The sequence below is a fragment of the Microchirus variegatus genome, assembly GCF_963457635.1.
Source record: "Microchirus variegatus genome assembly, chromosome: 20".
Lineage (NCBI taxonomy): Eukaryota > Metazoa > Chordata > Actinopteri > Pleuronectiformes > Soleidae > Microchirus > Microchirus variegatus.
The window spans coordinates 5,611,162-5,635,439 of record NC_139821.1 but is presented as its reverse complement, the minus strand read 5'-3'; the positions used below and the strand labels follow the sequence as shown (position 1 = coordinate 5,635,439).

Here is a 24,278-nt window from a genome sequence, read left to right as displayed (position 1 = left end):
CATCACCATCTCCCCTGAAGCCGTCGTCTTATCTCATCCTGGCGCAGCATGCAATTAAAGAGGAAAGGTCACCTTAATTGCTCAGAATAATTACGTAAAAAACTCCATATGGTAATTCATCACCATCAGAGAGTTATGAACACATGTACTTTTACACACATGCATTAGCATGAGGGGCAGGAATCACTGGGAACCTCATGATACACGATCCACGATAATAATAATATTACGATACAACGATTTTGCGACACATCGCGGTATTTTTCAAAACAAAACATCCGCCCCAAGTTTCCCCAATTTGAACAGGCGTGTGATTTAAACATACACAAAATAACAACATTTCAGTGCTAATATTGACCTTTATGTTGCTTGAAATGACAGCTACATCATAATAATAACATCAAAAGAGCTGGGGGTTTTTTCACTATTCCTAGTGGATATCAGAAGTTGCCATGGTCTCAAATTCACTCTGATGACTCATCTTGTACTCAAATCAAATCAAGTGCTGTGTGATTCACCAACCTGACGTGAACAACACTCAAATCACATATCACATAATATTGGTTCAAACATATGTGGAAAAAGTCCTCGTCCTCCTCATCATTGTCACCTCACTCAGAAACATCTCTCTCAGCTTCATCTTCAGAAAAGTTGTGACAGTGCTGGTGAGAAATCCCTCCACTGCTGAGAAGAGTATCGCCGACTTCACAGCGCCACCTGTGGCTAAGATCATATTAACTGGAAACACCTGAACATGCGGACGCTGCGAGCGCTCCACACGAGCCGTATCATGATGTGTTTGACGACCAGAGACAAATGAATATCAGTGATGGGACGACACCTGACTGTGTCCAGTCACTGGATGACATTTGTGTCTTTACTATAATAATAAAAAAGAAGCCTCGGGCAAAAACACACGGGAAAAACGCAGCACCTCGACCTCTGCACATGACCCTCTCTACAACTGAAACAGCTTCCTCTATGGAAGCTCGTTCCTCCCTGCAGCTTCACTGCTGCTTTCAGAGGAATATTAAAATAGCATTTGGGTTCTTTCTGCACTGCTGTCACCATGTGGTTTTGAAATTGCGACGGGGGTGAAAAAAGAATCAGCTCACAGCTGTGGGTGAAGAAACTTCAGTGGTTTTTAATAAATTTAGCCACAAAACGATCTCGACTCATCCTAAATATTGGAGAAAAAGCAGAGAAACGATGTTTTACCTCTTCCCACTCAGCAGTGAAGGAGGGAGTTCTCTCCAGTCGTCCCCCGGGGCTGGCGCCCTCCCCTGGGTTTGGACTTCCAGGGCCCTGACCCCGAGATCCAGACCCCCAACTGTGCTCCTCCTGCACAAGACAAATAGCATCCATCAGATGTTGCTAACTCTTCCACACTGGACCTTTAAATCCACTAAAAACTATCAAAATTAAAGCTCTTTCATGGCTCATCAACATTTCAGTAAAATCTGAAGTTATGAGTTTTCTTCAAACAGACTACGTATTTGTGTTGTGATTTATTTACGACAGATTAAAGAATGTTCTCTCGCTAACTAAGATGTGCTGCACAGTGGGGAGTGAGCGCTCTGGCCCAGATTAGTGAGTTATCTAATGGGCTGGACTGTTTTTCCTCACAGTCACACTGCAGCAAGATGCAAACCATCTCCACGACTGCATCATTTAAAGTTTAAACAACTGAATATTTACACTTTAGATTTGTTTGATCTTGGGAGGTAGACATGGACTTTGAGGAACTTTATCATAAAAGTAAACTTGACTAAAAGAGGCTTCATTCAGAGTTATTTTAAAGTGAAAATCTTACCTGTATGGGAGACACTGCTACCAGGTTGGAATCAGACTTGGACAAAGACTTGGACAACTGCAAGTCCAACACACTGCGGGGCATGGACCTCATCCTCCCCAGCGTGCAGGCTCGCTCTTCGTAGCCAGACTCACCGACCGCCTGCTTCCCCTGAAGGTCCGACGACGCTTCCTTCTTCTGATCGGAGCAGTAAGACGGCGGTCGGTCCAACGTCGACCAACCGCGGGATGAGTCCACGCGCTCAGAGTTCTTGGGGCAAGCCTGTTCCTGGTTGACCCTGGTGTGGAAGATAGTTCGGTACACCACCTGAGGCTTTTGGGGGTCGCTGGTGCTCGTCTCAGAAGATGACAGCTGACTCTCTGTTCTGGAGAAGACCTGCGTGGGTCCTCCTCCGATCACGATGCTGAACTCGGGGGTTTGCAGCAAGCTGCTCTGCACTTCCGTAGCGGGATGTTTCCGAGGTTTGGGGCTGTAGAGATGGTACGGCGTATCAGGCGTCTCGCAGGCAGGCGAAGATCCATGGAGAAGGCCTGCAAACTCCTCTGGGATGTGGCTCTTCCTTCGCTCCTCTAGCTGAGTGTTTGATGTAGAGGAAGAGCAGGGAGGAGGAGGAGGAGGGTCCCGCTGGTACGGCCCGTCGTCTGTGGGTAAGACGCACACAAACATGGTGTTATATTAGGATTAAATTGTTCAGATTATGATGGAATTATCGTTTATGATTCTACTTTAGTCTCTGAATAACAAGTACATGATCAGACGGGCTGCAGTCGGTCTTCTGCTTTGATTCTCCAAGGACTAATAAAAGAAACTCCTGACTTGGATTTCAGAGCGCTGCACTGCACCTCCACTGTCTGGCTGCTGAAGTGAGTGTGTGTGTCTGGACTTAAGTGTGTGTGTGTGTCTGGACTTAAGTGTGTTTGCGTGATCTCACTGGGGGCAGACAGACACTCTTACACCACGGACGGACTTTATTTATATTTATGCTGTGTGATGTAGAGTGAAAGCAGTGAACGCTTCATTTGATGGTGTGTAAGTAAGTGATTGTGTAATTAGAGATGTGTGTGTGAGTATCATCATATTTGTTACCTTCTTTAGGACCTAGAAAACTTGATCTTAATGCGGCAGAATCTCACAAACTGGCTTAAATGTTAGGAATAAGGCTTTTTTTTAGGCTTTACAACGTGTTTACAAATGTGTGTGAACCTGTGTTCGCATATATTCATTCACATCTTCAAACCAGTTACACCCGAGGTCACAATAGCTGTGGTTCATGCCCTGACAATCCATGGTGCAGAATAACGGGGGAAATTATTTGATCCACGACTTGGTTTATTCATCCTACGGATGAATCTATCAGAGCAGCGTCCTCAAAAAGCAAAAAAGTAAATATTTGATTCAAAAACGAGGCCTGAGGCAAAAACAGTAACACAGCGTTTCAGCGGTTGTAACTGCTGCACAGCCTCTGCTGTCTGCTTTTTTCTCTTTTTTATGACTATTGTTTTCACTTTGACACGTTGTGACTACGACTGAATGTTACGTTTAGATTATTCATGTTAGCAGAGGTGTAAACGAAGCAGAACAAGCAGACGGAATCAAACGCGCTCTCAGGAGGCCGCACACGTCAATGTGGAGAAAAATGTTCTAAGAAGGATTCATAATGTGACAAAGCAATAAAAGCTTCATTTATATATTCATTTGACTTTTGCAGCCCCCAGATTAACCATGAATAAAACTACAATATATAATGATAATAATAAGAGAACAATAATATAACTACAGTTATCAAACATGACCCTTAAACACATTTTTTTTGGTGTTTTTTGCTTTTAATTTGTAGATTATTTTAACCTTTTTTTCATCCACATTGTTACAAATGTATGCCAGGTTGTGTTTTTACTCTATTTTAAACAATGTTAACTAAAATACTCACACTAACTCGCCTACGGACAAAAATGTCCTCATTGAAAACCATTTAAAACACTATTTTTGATGCACCATGACAAAAACTTGGCAATTTAAGGGTTAAAATCTATAAAAATTATTAATGTTTGATATATATTTATGATGAGGACTGATGTAATTGATATAGCTTTATTTTTTATAAGCACATTTTCGTGTTGCAGGTGTGTTAACGTGAGTATTTTATGAAAAAATAATAATAATGCATATAAACAAATGTTTCAGCTAAGCTTTCACATAATGCCAAAAATAATCCAGTTTGCATGAAGTATATGGAAAATAATTCATTTACTGTGGTTTTTTAGACCATAAAATGAAAGAGCAAAATGAAAAAACTTTCAGGGTTAAAAATGGGGAAAAAAATCATTAATATTTGATACATATTTATAAAGAATGTGTGCTAAGGGTTGTCATGTTATGTTTGATCATTCAGGTAAATGGATATAAACATGCAGGAACCCTAGTGTGTGTCTGTGTTAGTGTGTGTGTGTGTGTATGTGTGTGTGTTCTTGTACTTGCGCCATACTGAGGACCAGTGAGGGTTTTTAACCAACAAAGTGAGGACATTTTTACAGAGTGAGGACATTTTGGTCGGTCCTCACTTTGTTTTCATTGAAATCACTTCCTTAGGTTGCTATAACATGCTATACTGTGTTTGTCAAAAAAAAATAAAAATCCAAATTTTGGACGACATAGTATATAGTATGACTTTTTTGTCAAATTTTGGACCAAACATTTTGGGTCCATTTTTTTTTTCAAATTTTGGACCAAAAATGTTGCGTCAATTTTTTTTTTCAAATTTTTGACCAAACATTTTGGGTCCAATTTTTTTTTTACATTTTGGACCAAAAATGTTGCGTCAATTTTTTTTTCAAATTTTGGACCAAACATTTTGGGACCAATTTTTTTTTCAAATTTTGGACCAAAAATTTTGCATCCATTTTTTTTTCAAATTTTTGGACCAAAAATTTTGGGTCAACTTTTTTTTCAAATTTTGGATGACAGTATAGTATGACGTTTTTGTCAAATTTTGTGTCAATTTTTTTTCAAATTTTGGACCAAACATTTTGGGTCAAATTTTTTTTTTCAAATTTTAGACCAACAATTTTGCATCAATTTTTTTTTCAAATTTTGGACCAAAAATTATGGGTCAAATTTTTTGTCAAATTTTGGGTCAATTTTTTTTTTCAAATTTTGGACCAAACATTTTGGGTAAAATTTTAGTAGATGTCATTCATGAAGTATATATTTGTAATTGTGTTGATTTATAAAGTGGAAATGCTGGTCCTCACTTTGTCAGTTCTTTTACCCGGTCCTCAAGAATGTGTGTGTGTGTGTGTGTGTGTGTGTGTGTGTGTGTGTGTGTGTGTGTGTGTGTGTGTGTGTGTGTGTGTGTGAGACCCCCGGTCTGTTTGTCTCTGTTTCTTGTCACTTTGTGTTGCATCATTGTGAACAAGGCCGTGTAAACAATTTCACTCCTCATAAGCATCACAATCACACAGTGAACAAATGGAGACAAATGGAGACAGACTCTGTCCACACACACACACACACACACACACACACACACACAGAGTAATGAAAAGTGTCAGTCCAATAAGTGCATGGAAACCCCCACGATGCGTCGCTGCATTCACGATGTCGTCACTTGACCACAGACCCCCCAGCCAACTGTCTGAGCTGCCACCTCTCCACTGTTGAGGCAGACTCCTGGCTCCTTAATCTCAGAAAATCCCACAAGCTTAACTCTTCTGTGACCATCCATCCAGGATTTGGCACGCGTTCGTCTCATTACCGTAACTCCTAGACCGTTGCGATATCATAGCTGCAGCAATCACTGTGCAACCCACCCGTGTGGAGGATAAAGTGGAACAAGATGGATGGATACGAGAAAAGCAGAGAAATAGATCTTTGCAACCATATACTTGTCATTACGGTAGCTCTTGGGACTACCACGTAACTACCATCCAATCGCAGACGAGATTCACCAGCAGCTTCTCCGTACTGTAATCCCTAAACGGTTGAATAACTGCCAGATATGGAAAGTGAAAGTTATCTTGGAAAATAAGGAAGCAGAAGAAACTCACTCACTGAACATTTTTGGACAAGTCTAGAGTCTTGTAGAATTCTTACTGTCTTGTTTCCCCCCAACAGGACACTTAACCATCACCTTGAACCCTTATTTAACCCCTTTAACACTACAGAGGAAGACACTTTTTGCTTATTTGAACCATTAAAAAATAATATTTGTTTGAGTTTTTGTCTCAATGTCATCGCAGTTTTTCCAACTCTGTCCTCTCTGGTGACAAAGACGCGACAAAACAGCGCGAGTAAAATTACAGGAATAACCACAAGTTGGAATTTTTCCCAATAGCACTGTTGCATAGTTACGGTATACGCTGCGTGTTAACGGGTTAATTGGTGTGTGGAAGGCTGCCGTTATCGTGGGATTGATCACGTCACATGATGGGAAAATCAATAAAACACATCACGTGCGCATCGTTTAACGTCTTCTCGCATTAACCCGTTGTTGAAATCCAGACCGATCCAGACGTGAAATCATTTCCTGCCGTTGCCGCGGCGCCCGCGGGAGGCTGATAGTGATTTATCCAGACCTGTGGCTCTTTGGAAAAATAAGGCTGGCTCTTTAATCTCGGGCGATGACTGACAGCTCAGATATTACTCTGTCGTTTTTTTTAATAACAGTCAGCGGCGCGCCACGAGAGACCGAGGCAATGAACACGGCACTATCAGATGTTTGGATCATCTCCCAGCCACACACACACACACACACACACATCCCTGTGTATAAGAGATAGCTTGTGTTGCACTTGCAGCATGTGTGAGTCTCTTTGCAAACATATGATGTTGACTCAATGCGTTCAGACGATAAAAAAAACATGGAATGCAATTAAGAAGCAGTACGTTACGTTCATTTGAATGGAAATTTTAATCATTTATCAACCTTCCGTCAGAGTGAAGATCAATAATAAATGAGGTTTCATTAAGTTTTAACACAATTCTTCACAAATCTGGAGCAGAAAACTCTAAAAATCTCTACATTTCCAGCTTCGGAATTGTGATTATGTTATTTGTTCATTTTTCAGGACATTTTCAGTTTTTTTTCTTTTACATTAATCTCCAAACAGATTATGTAATGTTGTTTGCCGCTGACTGTGATTCTCTCACTCTTTTTTTTCCTTTTTCAAACCCCTCCTGGGCTTTTGTTGTTGCTGCTACACTTTGCTTCTCCGCAACTCATTCGCTTCCACTTAAACTGTTGAGTCAGAGAACATCATTCTCTCTGCATTTTAAAAGCTCTTCCTCGAGCTCTTTTTCACCCTCGTTCTCCTCATCCTCTCTGCCTTTGTCTTACAGGAGGACGACACCAGGGGTCTGGCAAACATTTATCAACAAGCAATTAAACTGGGCTTTAGAATCCGGTTGCATGCGTGAAAGGAGAGGAAAAAATTGATGAATTCTGTCTTTTCATTTCAAAAATCCACTTCTCACACCACTCTTGCATCTCACTGCTGTAGAGTGATCATCGGCAAGAGATTAAAATCTGTTTTCTGTTTCCAGCGATAATAAGCGGTGGGTTTTGAAACTCACACCCTGCACTGACATTTAAACATTTTCTTGTAAAGACTCTTTTTGTTCTGACCCGACGTGTCACAACAGGACGAGCGCGGCTCTTTGTAATGATGTTAATTATGACTGTGCTCTTCGTCTTAAGGTGCACAGGCTCCTGGCTTCTGTTTTTATGTAGCGTCGTCTGTCATCGTAAATGTCATTAGTAACAGCGCTGCACTTCTTCTTCTAAAGTCCACTGTGTGCGGTGTTTTTTAAAAACACACAGTAAAAACAGTAAAAACAAAAACAGCACAGTGTGTAGGCGAGTACAGGTGAAGAGTATGATGAACATAATCGCACAAAATGGGACAGAACTGTGTTATTGTAATAGTTTTTTTGCATTTTTGAGACAGGACAACAGAGAGATGATTATTTATTCCATTTCATGTACAGACTAACAATTTAGGTTTTTACTGTATTTACACACGTACTCAAATTGAATGATTTGGCATAATTATTCTTCCTATAAGGAAAATCTCTCTTTGGTCGTATGAAATAGTTAAAACAGCCAGTCTTTTAAAAGAGTAGGTCATTCTACGCAACATTGTGAAAAGCATCTGCGAGACGAGCAAAAACAGACGGCAGTATAAAATGGAAACGAGTCCTTTTATTTCCATTAATAAGAGCAGGATTATAGAATGAATGCCCCTGTTTTCCCCTCATTAGGACCAGGTTTTGGTCTCCATGTCAGTTTTTGATGACATAAAAAGATCCAGAAGAGCTAACAGATAACCGTACACAGCGAGTCAACACTGCAAAGATATTATTAAGCTCAGGAATGAATAAGTAATGGGAGTTAAAACACCACACAGTGAAGGATTAATGTTTGTTTACAGGGTAAAGAGATAAAGACGAGGCGTGATCCATCATCCAGTTTGTGTTTGTCAATGCTCTCCTCTGCGGCTGCTGCTGCCGCTTTTGTTCTAACCTAAGAAACTTTCCTCTGCAGTCAGTGCCTCTTCTTTTCTGTCTGGACACGCGCACGCACACACACACGCACAGACACACACTCTGTCAGACGCACACACACACGCACACACTCAGACACACCTGCTGTTTGATTGCCGTGTTTATCAGTCGTTCACTTTTCCCCTCACTCCCTTGAAGGCCACAGACACTCAGACAAACCCCCCCCTCAAAAAAATAAAACTGACGCTGATGCTAGGGAGCGCTCTGTTTCCATAGCGACCAACCGGCTCACCTGTTGCTAATGGTTCTTATCTTTAAAGACAACAATTCAGTGAGAGTGAACGCGGCGCGAGCGATAAATGGTTGCACAGCTGGACTGAGACGAGCTCACAGACAGAACTTTGTTAAGTGAAGAATATGATGATGTCACGTCACAGTCATAATCTATAACCACCAAGGCAACCACTCACTTTATATTTTCAACAGTTAAGGCATTTGCTCATCAACGATGACAGGAATAAACGGCACAACGTGATTTTTGCCGCAGCCTCACTTTTATCACGTCGAGTGCCGAATTAAAAGCGAGGTCATACTTTTCAGTGTTTTGTGTCTGCATCAAACAAACAGCGACGCAATTCCCCCTTGAGCTTACATGGCCACGTCTAACGTTACAGACACACATACTTTGTGATTGCTTGTTTCCTTGTCCTTGTAGAACTCTGACTGATGCGTTGTACGTGTGTATGTGTGTACGTGTGTATGTGTGTGTGTGTGTGTGTGTGTGTGTGTGTGTGTGTGTGTGTGTGTGTGTGTGTGTGTGTGTGTGTGTTCTTGTACTTGCGCCATACTGAGGACCAGTGAGGGTTTTTAACCAACAAAGTGAGGATTTTTACGGAGTGAGGACATTTTGGTCGGTCCTCACTTTGTTTTCATTGAAATCACTTCCTTAGGTTGCTATAACATGCTATACTCAATTTGTAAAAAAAAAAAAAAAAAAATTTTGGACCAAACATCTTGGGTTCAATTTTTTTTTCCAATTTTTTGACCAAAAATTTTGCGTCAATTTTTTTTTCAAATTTTTGACCAAACATTTTGGGTCCAATTTTTTTTTTCAAATTTTGGACCAAACATTTTGCATCCATTTTTATTTCAAATTTTGGACCAAACAGTTTGGGTCCAATTTTTTTATTTTTTATTTTGGACCAAACATTTTGGGTCCAATTTTTTTTTCCAATTTTTTGACCAAAAATTTTGCGTCAATTTTTTTTTCAAATTTTTGACCAAACATTTTGGGTCCAATTTTTTTTTTCAAATTTTGGACCAAACATTTTGCATCCATTTTTATTTCAAATTTTGGACCAAACAGTTTGGGTCCAATTTTTTTATTTTTTATTTTGGACCAAACATTTTGGGTCCAATTTTTTTTTTTCAAATTTTGGACCAACCATTTTTTTTCAAATTTTGGACCAAACATTTTTTTTCAATTTTTTTTTCAAATTTTGGACCAAACATTTTGGGTCCAATCTTTTTTTCAAATTTTGGACCAAAAATTTTGCATCAATTTTTTTTTCAAATTTTGGAGTATGACGTTGTTTACAAATTTTGGGTAAAACATTTTTTTTAAATTTTGGACCAAACATTTTTTTAAATTTTGGACCAAACATTTTTTTTAAATTTTGGACCAAACATTTTTGGTCAAATTTTAGTAGATGTCATTCATGAAGTAGATATTTGTAATTGTGTTGATTTATAAAGTGGAAATGCTGGTCCTCACTTTGTCAGCTCTTTTACCCGGTCCTCAGTATGCAGCAAGTACAAGAATGTGTGTGTGTGTGTGTGTGTATAATATTCATCATTTAAATGGTAAATTGCATAAAATGTTAAAATGGTAGCCCTCCATATTATTCTGTACCCTTCAGGTAGCTCTCGGTCTCAAAAAGGTTGGTGACCCCTGGTCTAGAAAATAAAAAAAAACTATGGACTGGCGATCTGTCCTGGGTGAGGATGAAGTGGTAGAGAAGATGGATGGATGCAAAAAAGCAGAGAAATATAGCTTTTGCCCCTATAATACTACCTAGTAGTACCTCAGGACTTCTGCACAATGACCGTCCAATCACAGACGATATTCACCACCGCGCCACACACTCTTGTGACGTCAGCTTCTCAGTACCCTAATTCCTCAACGGCTGAATAACTGCCAGATATTGAAAATTAAAGTTATTTTGGAGAAAAAGAAGCAGATGAAACTCACTCATTGAACATTTTTTGACGATTCTACAGCCATAAAATCTAAATAAATCCAAGCAGAACTTTGAGAAACTCTGCTCTATCACTCCATGAATGGATTCTCAAATCAATGACAAGAAGGAAAAAAAAATCCAGTCTGGATCACAAAGTCTAACAGCCTTTTGTCTATGACATGATTTTACAGTGGAAAGTAAAAATGTAATGAATCACAGATATGGATTCTTTGACATGTTGTCAATGGCGAGTGCTATTGATATTGATTATAGACATAATACAGCACAAACCTCATCAAAGACAAAGCTCTGCTCTCTAATGCTGAGTGTGAGTCATAACTAAAGAGCGTTCAGCTCGTGTTGATTGTAACGCTGACAGTCTCACATCACGTATCACCCGCATGAGCATGAGTCATGTGTTCAACCTCCGTTACCTGAAGACTGAAGTTTAGCTGCTGTAAAAAATGCACAACATTCAACCTTCCGGATGACGTGAAACGGCTTTCACATTCAAGGCCTGATTGTTATTTCATTTCACTCTCTCAGACTTTTTATTCTCTCACAACACAAAGAACAACACAAATCACCGTCGGAGTTTCAAATCTCCAAGGTCGGATATTAAAATGAATATATAATATGACAGATAATCTTCGACGTTACTCGTCAACACTTTTCAAAGACAACATTGCAGGAGAGAAAATACACAACTTTTTAGGTGCTCGATAAAACTGGAGCATCTACCGATATTATACTGATATCTATTATTCTGAGGACAGGTGACTGATGAGGACAGGTGAACGGCGATGAGGACAGGAGACTGACGAGGACAGGTGAATGATGATGAGGACAGGTGAATGCCGATGAGGACAGGAGACTGATGACAAGGACAGGAGAATTATAATGACAGGTTAATGATGAGGACAGGTGAATGATGATGAGGACAGGTGAATTATAATGACAGGTGAATGATGAGGACAGGTGAATGATGATGAGGACAGGTGAATTATAATGACAGGTGAATTATAATGACAGGTGAATGATGATGAGGACAGGTGAATTATAATGACAGGTGAATTATAATGACAGGTGAATGATGATGAGGACAGGTGAATTATAAAGACTGGTGAATAACGAGGACAGGTGAAGGATGATGAGGACAGGTGAATAACAAGGACAGGTAAGTGATGATAAGGACAAGTGAATGATGATGAGGACAAGTGAACGATGATGAGGACAAGTGAACGATGATGAGGACATGTGAACAATGATGAGGACAGTTGAATGAATGATGAGAACAGGAGGATGACGAGGACAGGTGAGTGATGATGAGGACAGGTGAATGACGAGGACAGGTGAACAACGAGGACAAGTGAGTGATGAGAACAGGTGAACAATGAAGACAGGTAAATGGCAGTACAGGTGAATGATGAAAAATGAAAAAAAATAAGTGCGTTAATTGAATTTTTGAACGTCAAATCCTGGCATAGAAAAACGAGTGATCATTTTTTGTTGGACCTTTTTCTTTGTTTTTAGTTCACAGCTGTATGTTCAGTGTGTGTGTTGTTACCTCACATGTGTGACCTATGAATTAGCTTCACACTCACAGGAGCAAACACATCCATCTTCTTCATCCACCCACAGTGGGAGTCAATGAAAGAGAGAGAATTGCTTCACGTGTGATATCGTCTGTATAAATCTTGCTCTAAGGCAGAGAGGTGCCACTCTGCAGATATTGAATTCACCCTTTCATTCCTGATTCAAGTGTATTGCCACGGCAACTGGCTCACCTCTCTCAGAAAACCCATTACTCAATTCTTGTGGAGTTGACAGACACTTGTGTGTGTGTGTACGGTGTGTTAGCTACTGTACCTCAGCAGTGTGTCCACTGCATGAGTCCCTGCATGTGCAGAAAAAACCCCAGCATGAAATGTAATAAAACGAATTGGTTTATCTGCAAGGTAAAATATATTAATGAATACTATGCTTCACAAGTCTTTCAGAGACGCAGCATTGAAGAGCCCTGAACACATTTTCTCTCCTTGTACTGTACATGGTGTTTTTACAGGGAAAGAGGCTGTGTCCCAATACTGTACTCGGCTGCATTTGGAGGCTGGAAGTTGTCAGAATGTGTAACAGCGCAGCGACAAGAGCTGTCGTACTCTGGAGGCCCCGACAAATGCAAACTACTTCTGCCCTGACATGAAGGCTACAGCAGGTGGAAGCTCACGCCAGAAACAATCACTTTTTCAACAGCCTTTTTCTGGTTTTTACTCATGTGAATGACAAGCAACCAGAGGTGGAAGGTAAGGAATTACATTTACTCGCATTACTGTAACTGAGTAGTTTTTTTTGTGTACTTGTACTTGTTAATGTAATTTCACTTTTTACTTAGATATGTTTTTTCTGGAAGTTACTGTACGTCACTATGTTAGAAATCACATCTGTTAATGAGTGAAAAAATATTTAAAAAATGTAATACAATTCACACACCAGAAACTTGGCAGGTGAATTATGAGGACAGGTGAATGAAGAGGACCGGTGAATGATGAGGACAGGTGAATGATGAGGAAAGGTAAACGAATGATGAGGACAGGTGAACAATGAGGAAAGGTGAACGAATGATGAGGACAGGTGAATGAATGATGAGGACAGGTGAACGACGAGGACAGGTGAATGATGAGGACAGGTGAATGAATGATGAGGACAGGTGAACGACGAGGACAGGCGAGTGAATGATCAGGACAGGTGAATGAATGATGAGGACAGGTGAATAAATTATATTTACATATTTATTTTGTCAGCACTCTTAATTTGTCAAGTTTTGCTTTAGTTCTTTAATTAAATACAATTACCGTGCGATTTGTGTTCCCTTGTCATTTCTTTGCACGACACCTTGTTAAAAAAGTAACTTTTAGTCTGAGTTGATATAAGTTTTACTTGTACTTAAGTAAAATGGGATCAAAATAGTGGTACTTTTACTTGAGTAGATTATTTAAACACTCTTTCCACCTCTGTAAGCAGCCATGTGTTCCTGAGATTTTGTTAGTCATGTTGATGTTTGTAGTTTGGTGACATTAATACTCAGCTTCCATGTCTCGCCAGAAATATTGGAAACTACCCGGACTAAAAGTGGGGATAAAACTAATTTACAAAAGATTGGTAACATGCTCGACAACCAAGGCGACCCAGTTTTTCTTTATGCACCGTGCAGGAGGAGACACATGAGCTCATTAAAGACGGTCGTCAGCACAAAATAACTTCAAAATGACTTAGTTCTGCTTGGAAACACCTGTTACCATCGTTACCGCGAGTATAACCTCAACAGCCCACATATTTATATAAATGTGCTGCATATCATCATCACCATCACCATCAAGCCTTATAAGACAATTATAGTAACATAAGAACAGAAAAAAAAGGAAACTCCACAGGAAAGTCTGCTCTTTTTCAAACTAAATACTCTTGTTGAGCGTGATGATTGTGATCAGCAGTAGATTTGTCTCTTTTGTGTGGAGACCTTTGAAACATGACTCAGGACCAAAGAGATTTCCATCCATGCTGTTCCAGCAGCTACATGCCTTCAAACACACAGCTCTCACAGATGCTCTGAACCACAGATGCTCTCATTAGAGCCACTGCTCCAGGTTAATTCTGAAGTGAAACATGCACACAGTGGGGTCACAGCTGGGTATGTGAACCGCATACAATGGCAAAATAACAACCAAATGATTTAAATCGCCTTTATTCCATGTTCTAATACGCAAATCGTGACCCAAACGAATCTGAAATTTAGATAAAAAAAAGCTCTGATATTTACGATTTAGCCAACTACAACGGCAAAAACCTCTTGAATGAGAGGGTGAAACATCTTAAAACTCGCCCAGTTACCTACAGCTAATCCTAAAAGAGTTCTCTGGATCAAAATGGTTCTTACTGGAACCATTAGTTTTACCAAGAACCCTCGAAAAAGCCTTTCTTCCAGAAAGTCTCTAAAGGTACCGACGGTTATCAAAAAATCTCTGCTAGAAGCAGCTCAATAAACACACGTTCATAAGTTAAAATGCTTTCTCCGTTCTGCAACCAAGAGGAAGCTTTGAACCTTGATTGATCCTCTGATCCTGAGTTAGTGAAGATGTGGTGAAAGGAGGAGGAATAAATCACATTCAACTAGAGCAACAAATGAGCACGCAGCACTACTGGTTTTAAGGTAAAGGGAGGAAAAAGGACACCGTGGCCTGAGACGCAGCTGTGGCTATAATTGAATAAATTATTTGTCTTATTTCGGTGACTTCAGATGTGATTGTGTGCACGGCAGACAACAAAGGGCAGAGCAGAGGTGTCAATGGGATGGAAATTCGAGAAGCTGGCGCGCGTGTACGTTTGAGTATCAAATTAAGGCGGCAAACAAAGGCACTGCCAACTTTGAGGATGATTTAATGATCAAGCGCAGAGAGCTGACAGGGTCTGGTGTTCTCTGGTGCTGAAGAGCTGCGCTTGTAGTTGTGAGGCGATGTCAAGATTACAAGTGAAGTGAAGTGTGTGTGTGTGTGTGTGTGTGATTTTTCAGAACAAAAGGACTGAATTAAGCAATAGAGGGCTAATGAATTTAACACTCTCAGGTAAACGCATGGCCAGCTACACACACACAAGCAGAGCAGGTGATTGCTTTGCCATTTAACGTCTCTTTAACTTTTGGAGCTCATCGATCATCAGACAACTCCTGTGTGGGTGATCATGAAGAAAGTATGATTTTTTCATAAGTGACCAAGAGAACGCTAAAGGGTGCCAATCCCAAATTGGACACTCTAAATTAAAATAATAAAATTAGTAATATGTACCAAAGGTTCCCTAAAGGTTGTGGTAAATGTAACATTAGTTCAACAAAGTTTGTGTGTAGTAAGTAATGTTAGGGGAATGCTCTGTGGACAGAATGTATTGAATAGAATATCGTTAGCCTAATAGCATAAATGCCTAACTTTACCAATGTGCTTTACTGAAAACGTTCAAATATGACTGAGGCAACTATGCTATTAGGCTAACGATATGTTTTATTAATCCCAAACTGGGAAATTAGATAGAATATACATAGACTTAAAATAGAATAGAACAAAAATATAATATGAATAAATAAATAAATAAATATGTACCAAAAAGCAACCCAAAGCTAATGTTAGGAAAACCTTCCATGACAACCATGGGACTACCTAGGGAAAACTTTCCAAACCTTCCCAACCTTACCTGTACTGTAAAACATATGCACATGAATGTTATTGCTTAAATGTACTGCTTTACTGTCTGCTGTACAGAGACACTTCACGTGTGCTCGTAGCCCCTTCAAACTCCTTTTATTTCTGGTAGCAAACTATGTTTAGCGGCTGCGGCTTCTCTTGACTCGACCTACTTGCTGTGTCTGTGTACGTGCGAGAGAAAGCAGCTGCACATGTGAGAAGAGAGAGTTTCCTAAAAACAGCTACAAGGAACTTCCCGGAGTTGAACGATTTTGAGGAGAAATAACTAATTGCGACGCCTTGCGGTTTCAGTTGTACTTCTATTTTAAACCAGTTATGCAAATTGTCATCCCACTGAATTTTACTCACCGTGGATACATGGGTATAACATATAACATAACATATCTCAGCAACATTATTATTGTTTCCTGGGATTATGCTAAAGTGTAGCCTTTAGCCATTTTGACAGTTGTGTTGATTCAAACTGGGATTTCAGTTTCTTTCAGGCCTAGTTTTCAATTTGCACATCCAGACAGAGATGAGGGAACTTCATAAGCATTCATGTGCAGATATATTTCTACTTCCACCTGAAAACTCTCTTTAACTCAGTTTTAGAATCAGTGTTTTTAAATTGCTGGTCACTGAGTTGTTTGGTGCATTAACCCTTTAACTCCTGAGCCTCAAAATGTTGCTTATTTTAACCATAAACGGACCAGAAAATTTATTGTAAGTGAGTAAGTAGCTTTTGCCCTTTTTTCCATTATAACTTTCAGTATCTGGCAGTTATTTATGGCAGTTATTTCATGTTAAAATAGTGTATTGACAATTTAAAATGAAGAAAAACTAAACCTTTAGTATAAAACATGTAAAATAAAACTTTTTGAGTCTTTGTCTCAATGTCGAGGAACAGGCTTAAAAAATGGAAACCACTTTTTCCCTCTCTGGTGAAAAAGATGCTTCCTGCAACAGCGTGAGTGAAATTACGGTAATAACCAGACGTTGGCTTTGACGTGCGACTTCTCGGCTTTGAGAAAACCACTGGATTTTTTTTCCCGATAGCACAAACCGTTGCATGATTACGTCTGCGATACACTCAGAGTTCATAGGAGCTTAAAGCTGAAAAACAACCGTTCTCTGTAGATGCTTGTAACGACACAGATGTCCCCCCCATCCTCATTCCTCGTGTCAGACTAAACAGCAGAGATGTAGTAATGACTCACAACAATAATGTGGGAAAATGAAGCTAAAGTGCTTCTGTTGGAGCTGGAGGGAGTTTCATTAGCAGCGACCTCCTTCAACCGTTGAAAGTATGAAAATAACGATTGCAACTTTAAATATTCCAACTTTAGAACAGTATTTACATCATGCAGAAGAAGGTGTGAAACGTTTCAGCAGCTCAGCGACTTCCAGACAAGTGAACCCAGTCCTGCAGATCTGTGCCTGGGTTTTCTTTTTTTAACTGACGTGTCACGGGGGGGGGATGCTGCATAATTCATGGAGGACGACTGTTGCAACTGTCGCCTTTTTTTCATAGCACACTGTATTTGGCACCCTGGCCCCAAGGGCACAGCAAACAATGTCCAACATTACGTAAACCGTAGAGTTCCGTAGCAGCAGCAGCAGCAGCAGTAGCAGTGATGGATCGGTTTATAAATAGGCCGGGTTTTTTTATCCGTCTGCCCACGCAGGTGCATGGCACATACCTGCAAACTTGACTGCAGAGTTGCAGATTCACTGTGTAAAGATCGCTGTTTAAAGAGAAAGTTGAGGTATTTTAGGGAGGGATGAGAACGAGAGGAATACGAACGATAGGGGCGTAAAAAAAAAAAAACAACAGATGTGGAGGGGAAACGGGGAGGAAGGAAAGACCATTTATGGTGTGGCACAGGGGAGAAGAATGTGTCCCCATCACTATCTTGTCCTCATTTCTCAGTTCGACCCCCCAGAAACATCACATTTTATTCTTTCCATTTTCTTCCGACTCTCTCTCTCTCTCTCTTTCTCCCACTCTTTCTTCACTGGCATCCTTTGAATTTTCTCTCTCTCTCTCTGTCTCTTTGCCTTCTGTACCCACATACATATATGTATATACTCAATCTTTCTGTGTGTGTGCGTGTGCGCCACTTGTTACCATGGCAACCCCACAATGGGCCTTATAAAAGGTAATAGGTGGAGAATAGGAGTGATGAGCAGAGTAGCAGAGAAAAGAGAGAGGAGGCTAAACTCAAAAATAAATGGATGCCAATCTCTATGTGGTGTCAGAGTTTGTGTTTAGTTTTTTTTTAAGCAGAGAAAGAAACAAATGGGAAAATAAAAAGAATGCTGCATTTTCATTATATGACATGTTCTTCAACGACGTAAAGTTTTGGGGAACTTCTAATTGTAAAATAATTTAATTTTAAAAAGTACTGCCTTTAGTATCTATCTATAGCTGATGCCTTCATCTGTTTGTTCAATAATCACTGCAATTAACGACTTGTTCTACTGGAGAAATTTGTGTTTTTAAACTTCTTAATGAACAACAAATGCATCAACTATGAATTGAACTTGAATTAAAAAAATCTTTTGCAGACTGCAAATTGTGTTTATGTTTTGAAATCATGTTTTGGCATGTGGCGCCACCTACTGCTGTCTACCAATCATTGCAGTCAGTAGAGTCTCAGCTGCCGAGCAACCACGGGTTACCAGTTATGTCAGAAAACGAATTTTGAATTTGAATGTAGTAACCGTTTTTGGCCACATTCTTAAATATGGCACCTTTAAGAGTATAGTTTATGCAGGAACGAAGGTTTGTAACCAAAACATATACATATACACCTAATATTCGCAGTGTGATAACAATGTAATGGCATTAGTCAGCATTTATTTCTCTTTGAAATATGACAAAAACAGGTCATATACCTTTAACAGAATAAAAAAAAAGACTATCAATGACATCACACTTCATCAAACTACTATAGGAGATGTACGTAGGAATCTTTGAGGGACAGGGAAAAGTGATCCTCTGGTTATTTCTGCAGTTATTTCTAATGAACAGCTCCCTGAATGAAACGGTGACTAAAACACACACACACGCATACACACACACACACACTGCCGTTGTTCTGCCGTCTCCCTGAAAGCAGTGGGTGTGAGGGACAGTTGGACCGAAACCCAGGTGAGAGAAGAGAAGGAAGTATTTCACGAGCGTCACCAGCTCAGCGCTCACCAAGGCCGCCACTTTGCCATGACAACGAGGAAATTTTTATTACTATGGTAACACAAGAAGCCAGTTACTAGGAAATGACACAGAGGAAATAAAAGCTGAGCATGAAAAAGCCGGGCAGTCGTCCAGTTCTGCTGCTGCTGCAGTAACTTTAAAATCACTATTAATACACGCGTGTTAATCAATATTCTCTGGTCATTCAGAACGCAGGGTTCAGTCTTAAGTGGGTGTTATGTAACAGCTATTTTTAAAACTATACAGTAAAATTGAATATGCATAATTATGTAATGTCAATCATACTTTGCATTATTTAGTATTTACATTGCTTTTTTTTTATTCTGAACGTTAGGAAACACCTTCATTATATGGAATATTCCATAATAGTCTATTCATAACGTGTTGGAGCCGAGTTTTTTTGGGGATATTTTGTATAGTTTATGGGATGTTCTTCAGTCAAACTGACTCAAAAATGATATACAAGTCGTAAAAAAAGAATAGTTTTTCATGGCACTTTGGTGGGAAAGCATCTCCAGATTCTGATGATCCTCCTCCACAGTAAGTTCAAAGATCAGAGATGAGAGTTTTCCATCACAGTCTACGATGGCTTTTATTCGGATATCAGCTCAACTTTGTGGGTCAAATTCAAACTGCGGGTGTGGAGTTTACGGCGCGTTACATCGTCTTCTGCAAAGTCGTTTACATACTCTATATTGTCAATTTGCATATCGTTAAAACAGAAATGACGATACTATCGCAGACAATGTATATCAGGCTGTTTATAGCAATAACTGCCTCAGAAAGGAAGAATTGAGACACATTCTGCGGCATGACGACTGGTAGCAGCAAAAGACTCTCGGCCATGGGTGTGAAGAGTAAACTGTCTTCTTCTTCTAAGTTTAAATCACGGTCATGGTCGCAGATATATTGGACCATCTCTGAAGGAACGGTGTGTGTCGGTGTCTCTGTGAGATGAATAAAGTATCTATCTATCTATCTATCTATCTATCTATCTATCTATCTATCTATCTATCTATCTATCTATCTATCTATCTATCCTTCAAAGAGTGACAGTCCTATTTGTCCCCCTGCGATCCCCGCCCACACGAGTCCTACCTGTGAGCTGACAGTCGTCGTTGGAGCCCGCAGAGTCTTCCTGGTTGGGGCTAAGTGGGGGACTGGCGGGGGGGCTGGTGCTGAAGCTGGCGTAGCCCAGGGACGAGCTCACCTCGCTGGGCTCGCAGCTGTGGTTCAATGGCCTCTGGACGTCCAGGGAGGAGGACAGAGAGGTGCGCTGCTTGGGCTGAAAGAAAGACAAGAAAAAATATGAATACATGGAGTCCATCGTCTTTTTCATGTAACTGACTGTAATGTGGCTTTAGGTACAGGATATTTTCTGGTGGTTAAAATAAGTACATAAAGAGTACATGTTGAGGCTTAGGTGTTAAAGGGTTAAATACCATGTAGAAGGCACCATTTAAGTCTTCTTTTTTTATTCTATATTACCAGTCCAAGTCCAACCATGTGTCCTTTTTTCCTCCTCTACCTCGAAACGGCAATAATTTATGACGGTACGACCGACGTTCACCTCAAGAAGTAAAAATATTGTGCACTCTGATCCCGGCGCAGCCCACAGGGAGAGTTTGCTTGTAAGTCAATGCTTCTTTATCCCCCGAAAATGAGCAAACAACATTATCTGAGCGTGTATGCACTCACCTGAACCTTAACAAAGGTGTCAAAATGTAATCAATAAAACATCATAGTTTTATATCATGGTGCAAATATTGTGGGGGGGGGGGGGGGGGGACAGAAAGATAGGATAAGAGAGACAGAGAGAGTCTCATCATAATGACGGCTTACAGACGAGTGAGGGAGAGAAGATGGCGAGGAAGAGGACAAGTGGAAGTGGAGACTGGCACCTGGTAAACACATCTCACATAATGAGCCATTTGCAATCTCAACAAACCTGCTGCTCTGCTCTCAAACAGCTCAGGCAGTCAACACCCTGTTACTGTGTGTGTGTGTGTGTGTGTGTGTGTGTGTGTGTGTGTGTGTGTGTGTGTGTGTGTGTGTGTGTGTGTGTGTGTGTGTGTGTGTGTGTGTTCTTGTAAGCATACTGAGGACCAGTGAGGGTTTTTAACCAACAAAGTGAGGTCATTTTTACGGAGTGAGGACATTTTGGCCAGTCCTCACTTTGTTTTCATTGAAATCACCGCCTTAGGTCGTAAACATGCTATACTCAATTTGTCAAAAAAAAAAAAAATCATATATTGGACAACATAGGACGTTTTTGTCAAATTTTTGGCCAAAAATTTTGGGTCCATTTTTCTTTTAAATTTTGGGTCAAATTTTTTTTTTCAAATGTTGGGTCAAATTTTTTTTTCAAATATTGGGTCAATTTTTTTTTTTCAAATTTTGGGTCAAATTTTTTTTTCAAATGTTTGGTCATTTTTTTTTTTCAAATTTTGGGTCAATTTTTTTTTCAAATGTTGGGTCATTTTTTTTTTCAAATTTTGGGTCAAATTTTTTTTTCAAATGTTGGGTCAAATTATTTTTTCACATTTTGGGACAATTTTTTTATTTATTTTGGGTCAAAAATGTTTTTAAAATTTTGGACTTAACATTTTTGTTGATGTATGATGTTTTTGTAAAATTTTGGACCAAAAAAAAAAAATAATCGAAATTTTTTTTCCAGCCCTTTCTGCTCTGGGGCTCCACCTGCAGACATTTTATGGTACTGCAACCAGTAGTTCTTTGTAGATGTCATTCATGAAGTAGATATTTGTAATTATGTTGATTTATAAAGTGGAAATACTGGTCCTCAGTATGCAGTAAGTACAAGAATGTGTGTGTGTGTGTGTGTGTGTGTGTGTGTGTGTGTGTGTGTGTGTGTGTGTGTGTGTGTGTGTGTGAGTAAACACAAACATCAAATGATGCATACAAAGCAAATCAATACAGTGGCAAAAAAAGAGAGTGACCTTTATGTGACCTTTTAACCACGAGTGACACAAGGCAACAGAACTGGACCTCGAGCGAGAAAAAGCTGAATGAAAAACAATGCAGAGAATTTTTATTATTATTATTATTGTTCTACGCTGGCTGCACTGAAATTGGGTTTTAAAGCATCTTCAGATGGACTGAACCAAAGAGAGATGAAAACTTACAGCATGAGAGGAGCAGAGAAATGGACCAAAGAAGAAACAGACGCATGGAAAATGAAGAGGAACTGGACAAGGTTGAGTGGAAACAAAGAGAGAAGAAGAAGAAAGGGTTGGGCAATAAAGGACAGAAGGACACTGTGAAGAGGAAAATTCACAAAAGAGAGACCATTTAAGTAGAAATGTCATTGTTATTATGGTAGCGGAACTTCTTTTGACAATTCTACAGCCATGAAATCAATATAAATCCAGACGGCCTCATTATCATCATGCTCTTAATAGGGTTAACATCACTAAAGTGCTTCACTGTCCAGAGTGAGAGCTCAACATCTGCTATGTTGCCATTATGTTTTTTAAAATGGCACGTTATAGGCAGGTCAGGTGAGCAAACGGGGCTGAAAAATGTATTGCTTTCAAATAAAAGTCTCAATTAAATATCAATAATACTCTTTTTGATAAGACTGCAACCCTCACCTTTGGTTTTAATCTACAGTGTACCGTGTATTTAACTTTTAAAAATCACAGTCGCAATATGTTAGAAAAATGGCATATTACATATTTTTATCCAAATCATTCATTACCCTAGAGGCAATTACGTCAGTAAGAATGCCTCATTAATCATTTTTGTTGTTTAAAAAGAGTAAAAAGTGACTTTATAAAACAGCTACAGGGCAGTTGTCTCTGCTAGCTTTAGCATTTAGCATGTTGTTGTTAGCTAAGCTTACGTGAGCTATAGTCACTCTTTTGAGGCAGTAATATTAGTTTCTTTGGATTCTATTATTCTGGCTAACATCTCAAAACATTCTGAGATGAAGTGTGAGCATTTAAAAAAAATGTATATATATATCATTTGAAGGGACAACCAGGACGAGAATTGGTACTCTTCATGTGAACACACCAAACTATCAGGTGTAAACCAGTGTATATGTGGATATGTAGTGATGTTATTTGTTGCTCCAGGGGCAAATCTTCAAAGTTTAGTGTAAAGTATTGAAAAGTTAGCTTACCTTCGTTCTCTCTTTGGTCATAAAAACAGCTCCTACATTGAAAATTCTGCCTCTGGGTATTTTTAATCCACTCTTTCTTCACTAGTTTCTTTTCTAATCAGCATGAAACTCGTTGTCCCAGACTCCTCCCCACCTGTCTCTCGTTGACAGCTCGTTATGCTGTGTTAAACCTGATGCTAACAGGTTTACATATAAAGTCAATGCACAGGAGCTCCCAAAGTTAAAAAAAAGAGATATAGAGCATAGTAAAAACATTAAAAACAAACAAACTTTAGCTTTAAGGAGCTCCAGAGAAGCTGGTTTACAGACTTTGTTTGAACAGAGCCAGGGCAGCTGGTTCCCTCTGCGCAGACACAATGCTAAGCTAAGCTAAGCTAAATGTCACCTGGATCTTTTTATTTTATTTTTTAACAGATTTAAGGAGTGTTATTGACCTTTTTTTCTCTCATTTTCCGACGAGAAAGAAAGAGGATAAAAAGTCAACATTTAAATATAGTTTAGGTTAACCTCACACGACTGGCAGAGTCACTTTGAAAATCTTCTGCTGTGTCTTTTTGTCATTGTTTTTTTTAGCAGATGAGTAAAACGATTTATATTCACACACACACACACACACACACACACACACACACACACACACACACACACACACACACACACACACACACACACACACACACACACACACACACACACACACACACACACACACACACACACACACACACACACACACACACACACACACACACACACACACACACACACACACACACACAGTACTTTTACAAAACAGAAAGTGCAGAAGAGGCACAAATGCTGCTAATGACCAAACCTGAGTGGCCACATCATCAGAAATATTGTTTGTTTTTTTTAAAGCAGAGGCGGTCAAAGGGGAATAACATCACCACACCACAGCAGCAGCAGCAGCAGCAGCAGCAGCAGCAGCAGCAGCAGCAGCAGCAGCAGCAGCAGCAGCAGCAGCAGCAGCAGCATCAACCCACTGAGACTGTGGATGTTTAAAGCACCAATACATCAACCAGACAAGATCACAGCAGCACAGCAAGACAACGGGGGAGTAAAGACAATGACATATGTTCCCAACAGAGAAATCACAGTGACTGGGGGG

At 39.7% G+C, this 24,278-nt stretch overlaps 1 protein-coding gene across 3 annotated transcripts in view; it reads right to left on the bottom strand.

Moving 5' to 3' along the window:
- The window catches only part of anks1b (ankyrin repeat and sterile alpha motif domain containing 1B), a 180,917-nt gene that overhangs the window by 52,241 nt on the left and 104,398 nt on the right, over positions 1-24,278 (bottom strand). For all 3 annotated transcript variants that reach the window (XM_083906997.1, XM_083906998.1, XM_083906999.1), the window contains exons 13-15: positions 20,101-20,287; positions 1,814-2,454; positions 1,219-1,341 (exon numbers count right to left, since the gene is read on the bottom strand). In XM_083906997.1, coding sequence (XP_083763123.1) covers positions 1,219-1,341; positions 1,814-2,454; positions 20,101-20,287 — 951 coding nt within the window. The remainder of the gene's footprint in view (positions 1-1,218; positions 1,342-1,813; positions 2,455-20,100; positions 20,288-24,278) is intronic.